The sequence below is a fragment of the Aulonocara sp. 'chitande type north' Nkhata Bay genome, linkage group LG23, assembly GCF_057382095.1.
Source record: "Aulonocara sp. 'chitande type north' Nkhata Bay isolate Kocher_YH1m ecotype deep benthic linkage group LG23, A_spYH_male_GT1.1, whole genome shotgun sequence".
NCBI classification, from domain to species: domain Eukaryota; kingdom Metazoa; phylum Chordata; class Actinopteri; order Cichliformes; family Cichlidae; genus Aulonocara; species Aulonocara sp. 'chitande type north' Nkhata Bay.
The window spans coordinates 33,707,653-33,721,634 of record NC_141365.1 but is presented as its reverse complement, the minus strand read 5'-3'; the positions used below and the strand labels follow the sequence as shown (position 1 = coordinate 33,721,634).

Sequence of the window (13,982 nt, the reverse complement as noted above, 5' to 3'; positions counted from 1 at the left end):
TGGACATGTTTGCAATGGGCCCCAGTATTTGTTATTATATGGGTATTTTATTGGTTACGTTTGTTTTTGCTTTTGTTACAGTGCACTGAAATTAGAACATCTGAGAGGTGTGATCCACCGGTGGTGATATTTTGGTATTTTGTGAGTTCCTGATTTAACAAATCAGCTCTTTAATCCAGGCCTGAGAGATTGAACTTTAAAGCGCTATAAAATATTCTTACTGGAAACAGTCGCAAAGTATTTTTCTCCATGATTATAATGGGCTTGGGAGAAATTCACTTATATGGGACACTGATCACATGAGAAGTCCTGAGCCTGAAAGGATTGCAGCGAGTCAATCCAGTCCAAAAACAAGGAACTGTTTTCCTTTAAAATGATGACGTCATCTTGCTGGTGATGGAGGGTCGAATAGGTTGCGCGTGAGACTCCATTATCAGCAACTTCTGGTATGAATGTGTGTGGATGTATGCATGTAACTGGACTGTGATGGACTGACGACTAAAAGTTTTAACTGACTTGATACTGAGACAAAAACGGTGCCGACTTTAGGATTAGTAAATGTCCACAACAATTCACCCAGCCTGTAAAAGAAGGGTGGATATTTTGTCTTGCTTTGTTTTTGTTTTTGCAAGAACAGAAGGATGACAGAGACTAAAGGGGGAGGCTGTAGCTTCACATGAGTGTGAACTGCAGACTTAACCCTTTGGTTGCTAATTTTGAGTTACTGATGTTTGCATTAAGAAAATTGTGTTTTAGTAGCTGTGTTTCGATTAATGTATCACATTATATTGTTGGGAATGTTAAATGCTAAAGTGAAGAAAAGGTTTGATTTCACTCATGACTGAACATGTTATTATTAACCATAGCGGGCCACTGTAAAGAGTCAATTAACTTTTATAGAGGTAAAAAAAAAAAAAAAAAAGCCAAAAAACCCTCTATTGAGGTCTATGAATAACAGGGGAATGATAGGCTCGTCACATTCAAAATGGAGATATGTAATAATAAACACTGGTCCCCGTCTTTTAGGTGCTTTCTTGAAATAGTCAGCAATTTAAAAGTAGGATAGAACGGACAGGGGCATGTGCTGAGAGGTGGTGCTGCACAAGAACAAGAGCAAAATAAAGAAAAATTATTGTGTTTAGCTTTGAGAAATTAAAATTAAAATGTATCATTACACTCAGAGGATCAATATGAAATTCAATATATGCTAATTTTGTATGAAGTACATGACTGATAACTGTTCTGTCCTGAGCTTTTGTTTTTACAGCACCCACTTGACCACACCAACAGTTTCTCGTCACCAACAGGGGGTACTTGCAAAGAATAGGGAGGAATATCATCAAAACTGGGAAAGGTAAGCCCCGAAGGGGGTGATAACACCATAACTTTCATTTATGGTCAAATTCTCAAAATTTGACCCCAAACATGAAAAATTCTTCAAACATTTAGAGACAGAGTGGAGTTCTGGATAAATATAATGTGCCAAACCACATGCGCAGGGAGAGTTGGAATCGATAAGATGGTGAAATAACACGCAGTAAAATGTTGATCATGTTGATTATGTTTATTCCAGTGTGCAGAGCAAGGTTATTATCGTTAATGAAATAACGAAAACTAGAAGTGAAAAAAACATTTTCGTTAACGGAAATTAGAGCTGGGCGATAGAACGATAACGATATGTATCGCGATATAACTTTTACTCGATAGAGAAATTAAGCTATCGCGATAGACCTCGCCGCTCTTGTCCTCTTAAAATAAAAAAATTAAAATTAAAATTAAAAAAAAGGTCAGCCAATCCAAACTAAGTAGCGCAGAGCCGAACCAATCACAGCCGCAGCGTCACGTCGCGTGACTTGTTACGTACAGCACAAGTGCCAAGCCGCACGTGTGTTTGTTTGGGAAGCAGCCAGCGGGTAATGGAGGAAATGAGTGTGCCGACTAGAAAAATCAACCGAGCGTGACCGAAGAGAAAACAGATGACGGTTCCAATGCCGGAGAGATTGTCGAACGGAAGAGCCATAGAAGTTCCGTAGTGTGACGGTATTTCGGCTATTTCAAGTCTGACAAAAAATAGAGTAGCGTGCACTGTAAATTGTGCCGAAAGCAAGTCTGGAAATACAATAAACTGGTGCATGCGTCACACTGCGCGCCACGTTATTGTTTCGGTGAAATGAATTTCTACAATACTGTTACTGTTAATTCTACTCTCTGCAGTGTTTAAATGCTTACATATACACACAGTTACTGTCCCTCCACCTCCACACATACGACTCGGTTCTGCTTCTATGACCCAGCTTTGTTTACTTTTTCCCACCGAGGCTTCTAGACTTCTGATTGGCCAACATTTCTGCACGGTTAGGAATCTAGCGCCACCTGCTGCTTTGGCATGTTCATAGCAGCGTTTTCCTTCATTTCTGCCTTTATGTGTGGACGGGATTATTTTTTTAAAACGAAAACGGAAAATCTCCGTTTTCAAAAATACCCGTGTACGTGTGGACGTAGCCTCAGTCTCTGACTGGAAGCGCTAATTCGTCATTCGGCTTTTGTCAGACTAAAGTAACTGTTAAAACAGTTTGAAAAGCTCAGCTATACAACAAGGAGAGATTGAGAATTTCCTTTTAGTTCTCAGTTTATTTGATATTGACAAAAGTTAGTCAGTTTTGTCTGTTCTTCTGTAAAACAAACTAAGATTTATTTTTAGAATTAATATTTTGTTTCTAAGTGGAATTGACAATTTAGTCTGTTTCGTTTGTTCTATTTTGAAACTTAAACGCTTTAGCGGCTGCCTTTTGTGTAGTTTGCAATATTTGCCTTTATTTAGCTGAAAAAGTCTCATGTTCCTTAAGTACATCTACCCTGTTGAACTTATTATGGGAAATAAATATTTAAATAAAAACAAGCTGCTGATTATTTCACATTTTACTTGTGAGCAACGGCACATTTAAATCTTACAAATATAGTTATTTGGCTTATATCGTGATAGATATCGTTATCGCCTGAAATGAAAAAAACATATCGTGATATGAAAAAATCTCATATCGCCCAGCTCTAACGGAAATAAAAAAAAATTAAAAAAAGGAAAACTAACTAAGACTGTAATGAGTGTTCACAAAACTAACTAAAATTAACTGAATTTATAGCAAAAATGTGTTTAGTTTTTATTGATGTGTGCATGTCATACAATAGTCAAGGGAGAAAATGAAGTTTAGTTTCCAGATTTTTGTCTTGCTGTGTCTCATTATGCCAGCAGGTGGCAGTACGTTAGTCGAGTCGTCTGTGTTGCTGCTCCGTCCACGCGCAGAATCATGTCAGGAAAAGTCGGGAGAAAGCGCTAGAGTCCAATTTGGGATTACTTTGAATATGACTGTGTTTTGGATAAAGCAAGTATCTTGTAGTGGAAAGAGACAAATTATTATTTCTAAAGGGAAAAAATCCCACAAACCTTAAAGTGCACTTGAAAAGCTCACACAAGAAGGCTAACCTAGCTTACCTTGAGAAGGTAAGGGAGCACACTCCCCCTCCTCAAAGAGCTCCCCCCACTCAAACCTCATCCCCAGAGAACAGAAGCTAATCCCATGCAAGGCAGCGTGATGCATCCCGAGACAACAGGACTGGGATATCTACATAACTGTGTGAGTCAATTGCCTTCAAAAAGTTTATCAATTCACTTGAACCAAAATTACGAACACGTGGTGCTGCAAGAGTTAATAGTCTCAATACCCGAGGATAAGCAGAAGAGCATGACTGATATGATGAAACTGGGATTTTGTTACACTTAATTATTGCAGACACAACTAAAACTATAACTGAAACTAATCAAAACTAAACTGAAACTAAGGATTTTCAAAAAGATAAAAACTAGACTAAACTAGCAAACAATTGGTAAAAACTAATTAAAACTGATATAAAGTTGAAAATCTGAAGTCAAAACTAAATAAAAATACAAACTAATGAAAATTGCAAAACTATTAAAACCCTGGTGCAGAGATTGGCTAATCTGACCAGGAAATGTTATAAAATGGATTGTCGGAACAGTCAGCGTTAAAGTCACCTTTGACAGTCCAGACTAAGATGGCATTGGACATCTTCAGGGCGGAAAAGGGTTGGTGTGACCAACGTGTGGTTTGGCTTGTTGTATGTATATTTCAAGATGATACAGCTCTGGATGAACCAGTTACCAGGGCATGGAAGGAGGACAGACTCATTAAATGAGGAGAAGGATTTTTCTGGGATTGGAGATCCTCTGGGTGAGTGGTTGACTAAAAGCATGCATAAAATAAAAGCTATCTTTTGTTATTGATTGGTAATAGATTGATAATTGGCCACATTTACAGCTGTATTGGCTTGTTGTGGACGTAGTCTACTTCATGTTTAAGCACTCTAATTAACAGATTGAAAATAGTGACGGCAGCATGGTGGCACGGTGGTTAGCACTGTTGCCGCTCAGCAAGAAGGTCCTGAGTTCAATTCCCCCATCAGGGGGCATGCAGCTTGTGGGGATAGGTTAATTGGATAATCCAAATTGCCATTAGGTGTAAATGTGCGAGTGAATGTGAGTGCGAATGGTTGTCTATGTCTATGTGTTCGCCCTGCGACAGATTGGCGACCTGTCCCCGCCTGCTGTGGTCAGTGAGGGAAAAACAGGGGGAAATAAAATTGAAAGAGGCATTTATAAACATTTATGTGTGAAGTGGGATAAAAAGGGGGTGTTTTACTGTTATTTCAGCATCAGCATTATTATTGCATCAGAATCATATAACAAGCATTGCATTAATCATTTCTTGAAGCTATTGACATTACATTAACATTTGTATTACAGTGATTGTTATAACCTCAGGTTAATCTTCTATTTACAGGTGTCAGCATAATCATATGATCTTTCATTGCAGGTGTAACCATGATCATCTTTATACATACAGTGGGGCAAAAAAGTATTTAGTCAGCCACCGATTGTGCAAGTTCCCCCACTTAAAATGATGACAGAGGTCAGTAATTTGCACCAGAGGTACACTTCAACTGTGAGAGACAGAATGTGAAAAAAAAAAATCCATGAATCCACATGGTAGGATTTGTAAAGAATTTATTCGTAAATCAGGGTGGAAAATAAGTATTTGGTCAATAACAAAAATACAACTCAATACTTTGTAACATAACCTTTGTTGGCAATAACAGAGGTCAAACGTTTACTATAGGTCTTTACCAGGTTTGCACACACAGTAGCTGGTATTTTGGCCCATTCCTCCATGCAGATCTTCTCGAGAGCAGTGATGTTTTGGGGCTGTCGAGCAACACGGACTTTCAACTCCCGCCACAGATTTTCTATGGGGTTGAGGTCTGGAGACTGGCTAGGCCACTCCAGGACTTTCAAATGCTTCTTACGGAGCCACTCCTTTGTTGCCCGGGCGGTGTGTTTTGGATCATTGTCATGTTGGAAGACCCAGCCTCGTTTCATCTTCAAAGTTCTCACTGATGGAAGGAGGTTTTGGCTCAAAATCTCACGATACATGGCCCCATTCATTCTGTCCTTAACACGGATCAGTCGTCCTGTCCCCTTGGCAGAAAAACAGCCCCATAGCATGATGTTTCCACCCCCATGCTTCACAGTAGGTGTGGTGTTCTTGGGATGCAACTCAGTATTCTTCTTCCTCCAAACACGACGAGTTGAGTTTATACCAAAAAGTTCTACTTTGGTTTCATCTGACCACATGACATTCTCCCAATCCTCTGCTGTATCATCCATGTGCTCTCTGGCAAACTTCAGACGGGCCTGGACATGCACTGGCTTCAGCAGCGGAACACGTCTGGCACTGCGGGATTTGATTCCCTGTCGTTGTAGTGTGTTACTGATGGTGACCTTTGTTACTTTGGTCCCAGCTCTCTGCAGGTCATTCACCAGGTCCCCCCGTGTGGTTCTGGGATCTTTGCTCACCGTTCTCATGATCATTTTGACCCCACGGGATGAGATCTTGCGTGGAGCCCCAGATCGAGGGAGATTATCAGTGGTCTTGTATGTCTTCCATTTTCTGATGATTGCTCCCACAGTTGATTTTTTCACACCAAGCTGCTTGCCTATTGTAGATTCACTCTTCCCAGTCTGGTGCAGGTCTACAATACTTTTCCTGGTGTCCTTCGAAAGCTCTTTGGTCTTGGCCATGGCGGAGTTTGGAGTCTGACTGTTTGAGGCTGTGGACAGGTGTCTTTTAAACAGATGATGAGTTCAAACAGGTGCCATTCATACAGGTAACGAGTGGGCGACAGAAAAGCTTCTTACAGAAGACGTTACAGGTCTGTGAGAGCCAGAGATTTTCCTTGTTTGAGGTGACCAAATACTTATTTTCCACCCTAATTTACGAATAAATTCTTTACAAATCCTACCATGTGAATTCATGGATTTTTTTTTCACATTCTGTCTCTCACAGTTGAAGTGTACCTCTGGTGCAAATTACTGACCTCTGTCATCATTTTAAGTGGGGGAACTTGCACAATCGGTGGCTGACTAAATACTTTTTTGCCACACTATATTGCAGTTTGTTGCTCATTATAGAGTTGTGCTCAAGTTAATAAGGGTTAAAAGCTACAGTCAACGCGATGTTTGGCTGATCTATGGACTGGAGTGACTTCGAGCATAGAAGGCCGCATGCGCTTACATAACACTGATATCATGTTTTTCTTTGTGATCTTTTATTCAGTTATATCGTTTGTTAAGTTTTAAGTAGTGGCAGTTGATTAAACAACATTCCTTTAATATTACATACCTGATTCAGAGCATTACACACAGATCAACTTAACAATCTGCAAAACCTTGTAGCTGCAATGTTGTGTCTCCATAAGGGACAGTTGGCTCCAGGAGATAAGTGGGAGTCAATGCCTGTCCTCGAGGAGGAGAGAATGTTCCTTTGCTGTGTCAAAAGTAGTCAACAAGTTCATATTGAAGTGAAGTTCATATTATTACAGGTTTTGTTTCTTGGCAATTCTGTGGACGCAGGCTCTGGGCGGAGCCAGGAGTTGAACAGATCTATCATGTCAATTAAATTGATTTCATTCCCTGGCACAGGATGACGAGACTGGAGCGACAACACTGGATAGGAGAAAGTCTGATACTTTCTAAGATATGAGGTCACTAACCTTTTCTTTTAATTTTCTAGCTCCGTTGATTTGACACATGGGAATGTGTCAAAAAAAAAGGGGGGGGGGGGGGGGAGTTGAGTTTTAACATCAAACAAGGGTTATATGAACATTTTTATGACTTGATTTGTGTTTTAATAACTTAGGTATGGTAAAGCTTAAGCTAATAGTGATCCGAAAGGTTTCCGGACTTTTTTAGAGAATCAGTGAGAAGCATAAATCATTATTTCCATGTTTGAGCGTTAATCATTAAAATGAACTGAATAGCGTTTAGAAGATAAAATCCCTGTGTTCATGAGAAGCTGAGTACCACACTGGAGAGGAAACCGTGGGACGGTAGGCGGAAGGAAACACACATTAGAGCTAGGGAGAGAGGTGTTTTGGTTTTCTGTCTCTTACAGAGAAAGGAACAGACACCAGACGAGGTCACGGAGATACGAGGATCCTTCGCAGCAGAGACAGACACAGTGACTGCCAAGGCACCAACTGGGTTCAAGTGTCATGGCGTTTGGGCTCGGATTAGTCACCTCAAAAGGATGGATCCCATAAACACAGCAATAACCATGAATGGGTTGGCGGAAATCCAGGAACACCAGACCAACGAGGTTCGAGAGGCTCTTGGTCAAAAGGGGGACACGTTCCTGTTCCTTTTTCTGGGGGACACAGTTGTGACCAGAGGATACACAGATCGTTGTTTGACATCGGGGCAGAATAATCCCCTGATCTGTGTAACGACTGAAGGGTTGTCTAACCCCTGAGGTTGAAGAAAGAAGAGCAGAGGATCACCCAACTGGAAGACACTGGTGGCTGCAGCAATAAAATAAAGGCTAAAAGCTCCTCGGACAGAGGTTCTAGTCTGAGTATGTCTGAAGGGTATAAGGTAGCACCGAAATAAAGCTGTGGAAGAACTGGGGAGTGATGGGAGTATCATCTGTACCTACTATTGTTGTTGTAATAATAGTTTTTCTTGCATCTGAACTGCGCAAACACAGAGGTCATCTCACGTATGGTTCACCCAACAGGGGGACAAAGGGCCTCAGGGGTAAGAAGAAATGAACCCGGCCACACTGGATTACAGGGTGTAGGTGAGCTCTTTATTCTAAAGAGCTCAACAGGGGGAGTGTGGGATTATAATATTATTTTATGCCATGTTAGACCCCTAATTAAAGATTGTGAATTATTATGTAGTTTTAGTTTGCATTATTCTCCTGAATTAGAAGAAGGTGATAACTATTGCATTTTTTAAACTGATTTGCATTACATTAGACTGCTGATTTATTGTGAATGAATGATATTGTTTTATGATGCATTATACTGCTGAGTTATAAGAAATACTGTTCGCAGAAAGTCATCGCCTTATTTGTCTGATTAGAAGAGAACAGAACATACTGGAGAGGTTTTCTGCCCCATCTCAGCAGGAGCAGATAAACAGGGAGCCAAGGTCGTAGCTTAGGCGCTGTGTGAGAGAAAGAATGTGAATGTTTAGGCTTTTATGATTAGGTGGGGGCCACTAGAGGCTATAAGAGTTTGATCAATGCTCCACCATTTTGAGATCTGATGCTGTCTGCGTACGGTGTCCATCTCCCACGCGTGTGATCATTAAAATCATCATTTGACTCAACCCGGCCGGACCAGTGTTGTTATTTTGGTTTTTCCTCTTGTATCCATCCCCAATATTTGAATCCGTAACAAATCATAGTTAAACACATTTAGTGTAGTGTAATTTCCTCCAAACTTCTGTCATGTGGTGACTTAAACACAGAGCAACATAGAACTGAATGGATCATCTCACCGTAAAGTGTGATCCAAAACAGCTGCCCTATATTTCCTCATGCCACCACTATTTAAAAAAAAAATGTTATAAAAATTGTCATTTAATGTTATATCTTACAAGATTCTCTATTGGAGACAGTACAGGTGACAAACATGTATAAAGTCCATTTCTACTCTTGCTGATCACTCGACGATTTTCCTACTGCAACCCTCATTCCTTCAAACAGCGCTTTTATTCTATGCGTAGAGCACTTTGTCTAACTTTCATATGTAAACTCAACACTCTGATGTGAGGGGACAACTTGGGGTTCAAATCTTGTCCAGGGTGCAGAGGGGATTGAACCATCAACCTTCAAAATAGCAGATAACCTACTTTACCCCCTGAGCCACAGCTTCTCAAACAGTACAGAGAGAAAATATTATTTATATAGTTAAAAAACAAAACAACAACAACAAAAAAACCAGCCCAAAAAGTGATTTGTCAGTTATAAGTATTTCCCATAACAAATACCTTGAAGGAGAGGGTAGTGAGTGGTATCACTTAACATTTAGAAATGGGTAAATGACCCAACTCCTAGGTATACTGGTGTGGCTGTATCTCAGGTGGTAGAGTAGGTCACCTACTAATTGGAAAGGCTGGTGCTTCAATCCCTTATACCGGACCTTGGTGTAGCCCCTCAGTTCATCCATGTTAGAAAGAAGCCTTCAAACTCAACACCAACACAGTCAGACGCATGTGAATGAGCTAACAAAGCCACCAGATGTGATAGTGTCTTAGTACATAGATGTAAAGCTTCTCTACCTCTGCAGGTCCTGTCCCAGTTTCTCCGACCGGTCCTCTGCAAGCACTTGGTACATATCATCTTCCTCCAGCCTACGTTTGTACCCCGCCCGGAACAAAGGATTCAGCCACCTGAGGGAAAAATAAATCCAAGAGTCAGAGGGAAGTGGAAGCAGATGTCGAAAGAAAGAGGAGAGACCGTAGTTTATGGTTTAATTTAGCTGATCATCAACTCTACATGGTGTTAGAGCCGTGCAAAAAAAACATGTAATATGCTTGCAGCAATGAAAAAAAAAAAACCTTAAAATGACGTGAGAAATGTGTGGTAAAGCAGGACTTCATAACATGATGGGCTGGAGGCACAGATGGATTAATAGATATACAGATTCAAACAAATAAAAAAAAACAACAGCACTTACATAAAAGCAAGGATCCAAAATGCAGGTCTTTGTTGCTTGTTTACCTCACTTCGTGTCCATTTCATTTCTTTGTGTGTTTTGTAGTCACATTTTAATGGATTTCCTTTTCTCTCTTGACTCCTGTGTAGTTTATTTTGCACGCAGAAATGTCTCTTTGCACACACAGTGTTTTTCACTGAAGCCGTGCCAGGCCCAAACTGGAACTAATTGCACGCATTTTTGCAGATGCCAAAAAGCAGACACTCACATGACGCCGCAGAACTATCGTGCCCAAAATTGGGACCACTGTTTACCAATGGCTATAGGAGGTGTTTACTAATGATTTACACAGTCAGTCTGTAGATTGTGTTGGACTTTTTTTTTCCTTTTTTAAAAAGATTACCACAACTCTGACAAGCTTAGACTCTTTTAAGGGATGCTCAAGCGTCCCTAAATGTCTTCATAGCACCCATTAAAAACAAATAAAAGAAATTGTCTAAAGCACAGTGGACTGACTTTATATGGTTAAGAGACTTAGCTTAAAAAAGCTGTGGATGCTTCTCCTCTAATCTGCTTTTCTACAAACTGTTCTTTAACTTTGGAAAATAGTGGTCAGCAGGACTGAGCCTTTGCCTCAGTCACTACCACTGTGACAGTACTATATTTAAATGTCTAAATAGATTGAGTTTGAAGGCAACATTTTAATATTTATCAGATTGAATTTAGGTTTCCAAAGGTGAAAAGGACTGAATGGTTGCACCATTTTACATAAATATTAAAGCCAATTTATTATATGCATGGCATTATCCTTGGAAACTGAGCCCCCCTAAAGGTTTTAACTTAGACTCGCCCCTGGTGTAACTCAAGGGAGATTCTTTGGAAGAGAAGTAACAGCGCGTTGCCACTGGGCTAGTGCAAGGTAAACACGTCCAATTACCTGTAAAAATTAAAGAGCACGGGTGTATTAACAACGGCTACGTTCTACTCAGGAGGTCCTGCTTCTGTTCGCGAGGTTATAAGTTGCTGGGAATTGAGAAATCAAACTCCGTGAGCTTGACGTGAGTGGTAAAGGAAACCGTCGTGCACAAAACAGCAAAAAACAGCTTGATCGTCCACACAAACAAACATCCCATTGCCAGTAAACAATTGACATTTGAAGCGGCGGTATTCAAAATAACTCAACGATAAAGCTTTGAATAAATATATACAGGATGCTTCTGACATTAAAGACTTGCCTAAAGTTTAAATTCTGTAACGAAAACCAGTCAACCGCGTTTTAGCCAAGCACCCGACTTCTGGTTTTCAGCAACTTTCGGTTTAAGCTGTTTTATGGCTCCACTTACTTTAAAAACAACATTTAGAAAACATATTTCTCCACATCCTTTATACGTGTTTTCAAGTTTCAACGTTAGCCCGCAGGACGTTTTATTAACTTACCAGAAAAATATCTTGGACAAAAAGTTCGCGGTGGCAGCCGGGTTCGTCTTGGCATCTTCACTGACTTTTTCCATCGTAGCCCACGCTCACACCGCAGGTTCCCTTCAGCTCTTTCCCCTTTAAAAAACTGCTCCTCGTGGCTATGTGCCGTGGCTTTGGAGCAGACATATGTTACGCGGAGGTCAGCAACCTCAAGGTGCGTTACATATCCTGTAAAACACATGGGCCTTCTCCTTAGAAGCGGTCATAAAAAAAGAAAAAATAGAATAGAAATGTCTTTAATCGCTCCGCCCCGTCACACCCAATTGGTTAAAACAGTCGTGCACGCGCACTGACTGTGTGGCTGCGGTGCATTCACGTAACATGTTTAGAATGTCACAGAGTCCAGTTTACCTATGATTTTTCTTCTTCTTTTTGGTCATTGATGAGGAAAAAGTAGTATTAAAGATACTGCAGATAGTTCTCTTTCTAATATGGAAGAGTCCTTAACACCTTCAGTTTTCAGATGCAGAAGCAATGTGTCTGTGAAGGTTCTCAGTCATCCAGGTCATCGTAGTCAAATGAGCATCTGGACTCCTTTAATAAAAGAATAAAGCAGTAATAAAGCAATATTTGTACCGCATTACGTTTTAAGGTACAATTGGCATCAAAATTAAGGAAAAAATTGACTTTACTGGTGAATATCAAATTTTCTTTATGCTGTAAAAGAGCTCAAACGTGTCCATATAAACTTCCTGTGTGTCAGATGCTTTGAGCTTATCCTCATTAGTCAGCAAAATACGTTCCTCATAGGGCTTGCCTTGTAGCTGTGAGGTCTCACTTGACTGTATTTAAGTTATGATAACAATGTATCATAAACGAAATTGTGTCTGTCCTGTGGGACCCAACCTGAGAGTTTTCTACTCAAAAGTTTCCATGGCAAAGGAGGTGGCATTTGTTTGCTTGCTTGCTGTGACTTTATGATCCCAGAGGCAAACACACTGATGTGAGGTAGACACAAAGAGAATATCCTATAAATAAAGAGCAGGTTGTTGATGAGAGAGGCTGTCTGACATTCAAGAGGTGTTTCCTGCTTTGACATAAAAGACCAGAGATAGAAAAAGAGAGCAGGGACTAAAACACCTACCTCCTCTCCTTCTCTCACTAATTTCCCCTTATTCACTGAAATTCAGTCAAATATAACCAGGGTAAATGAATGTCCTGACAGTCTCAGTCTAATGATAACAAAGCTGCATGTTCATAGCTCCTAACCTCACATGTTACTTTATACTACGGTTGATGTTTAGCTAGCGCTGACTGGGAGAAAGGCCAAAAGAAGAGAAGCCAGCAGGAGATTATTACAAGCAGCTGAGCTCAACCCAATAACATTCATCTAAACTACTTTCGCTTGCTATCCTAAGTTGTGTGGCAGGTCTGCTTAATTTCTCACATGTTGTAGTTTCAGGTTATTTTCATTTCTTCAGTGCTCAACAAGGCAAAGGTGCATTATTTTCACAATTCTTCAGCATGCTTTATTGACTTGGGTCAGGGTGACCAGACAACTGCCGCTTACAACATATACATTACACTATAAACCAAGGGGATGGTTCTGTGGGAAAAACCCAATAAATCAGCAGTTTCCCTCCTGTCGTCCTGGGACCTTTTTGTACCACTTTCTGGTTTTAAATGCATGCCATTTCCACTGTGTTCAGTGGAATATAACCAAACTTGCCAAAGGATTTTTTTTTTTAATTTTAAAATTTCAGTGTGAATTTCTTAAATCAGCCTAAAATGGCTGAGCAACAGAAATCCTCACACCCTTTACCCTAGGGACCATTTTCGGCCCCATTGACTTCCATTATAAACGCTATTTTTCATCCCAAAATTATTATTATATGATTTTATTTATTTATTTTGCTTTGGATGTCAATGAGGACTCAGGGCCTTGAAATTTTAATTTTTATATTTGTCCACCAGGTGGTGCAATTTTTTCACTTTTTGGCCAGTGAATGAAATGAAGTAAATTTTCGTATTTATTCCATAGACTTTCTGCTGAATAAATGATAATTCTGTGTCACTAACAGTCTTAGACAATGGGGTGTATGTGTAAAAAAAGAAAATAAAGGTTTTTATGCCTAAAAAAAGAAAAAAAATACACATGCACACACACACGCGCACACACACACGCACACCTTTTTTCCCCCGTCTTTTCTCTTAGGCCAATATGCAATACAAAAACAATAAATATAAAAGCTGGAACCAAAGCCAAATTAACTTTATTATAGAGCTGGGCGATATGAGATTTTTTCATATCACGATATGTTTTTTTCATTTCAGGCGATAACGATATCTATCACGATATGAGCCAAATAACTATATTTGTAAGATTTAAATGTGCCGTTGCTCACAAGTAAAATGTGAAATAATCAGCAGCTTGTTTTTATTTAAATATTTATTTCCCATAATAAGTTCAACGGGGTAGATGTACT

General features: G+C 39.9%; 1 protein-coding gene across 1 annotated transcript in view; it reads right to left on the bottom strand.

The window, feature by feature from the left end:
• The window catches only part of LOC147302267 (ATP-binding cassette sub-family C member 4-like), a 60,983-nt gene extending 49,186 nt beyond the window's left edge, over nt 1-11,797 (bottom strand). Inside the window, exons 1-2 of the mRNA XM_086284010.1 lie at nt 11,515-11,797; nt 9,701-9,811 (exon numbers count right to left, since the gene is read on the bottom strand). Of these exons, the coding sequence (XP_086140136.1) occupies nt 9,701-9,811; nt 11,515-11,588 (185 nt within the window). The 5' untranslated portion in view covers nt 11,589-11,797. The remainder of the gene's footprint in view (nt 1-9,700; nt 9,812-11,514) is intronic.
• Nucleotides 11,798-13,982: the final 2,185 nt, after the last annotated feature.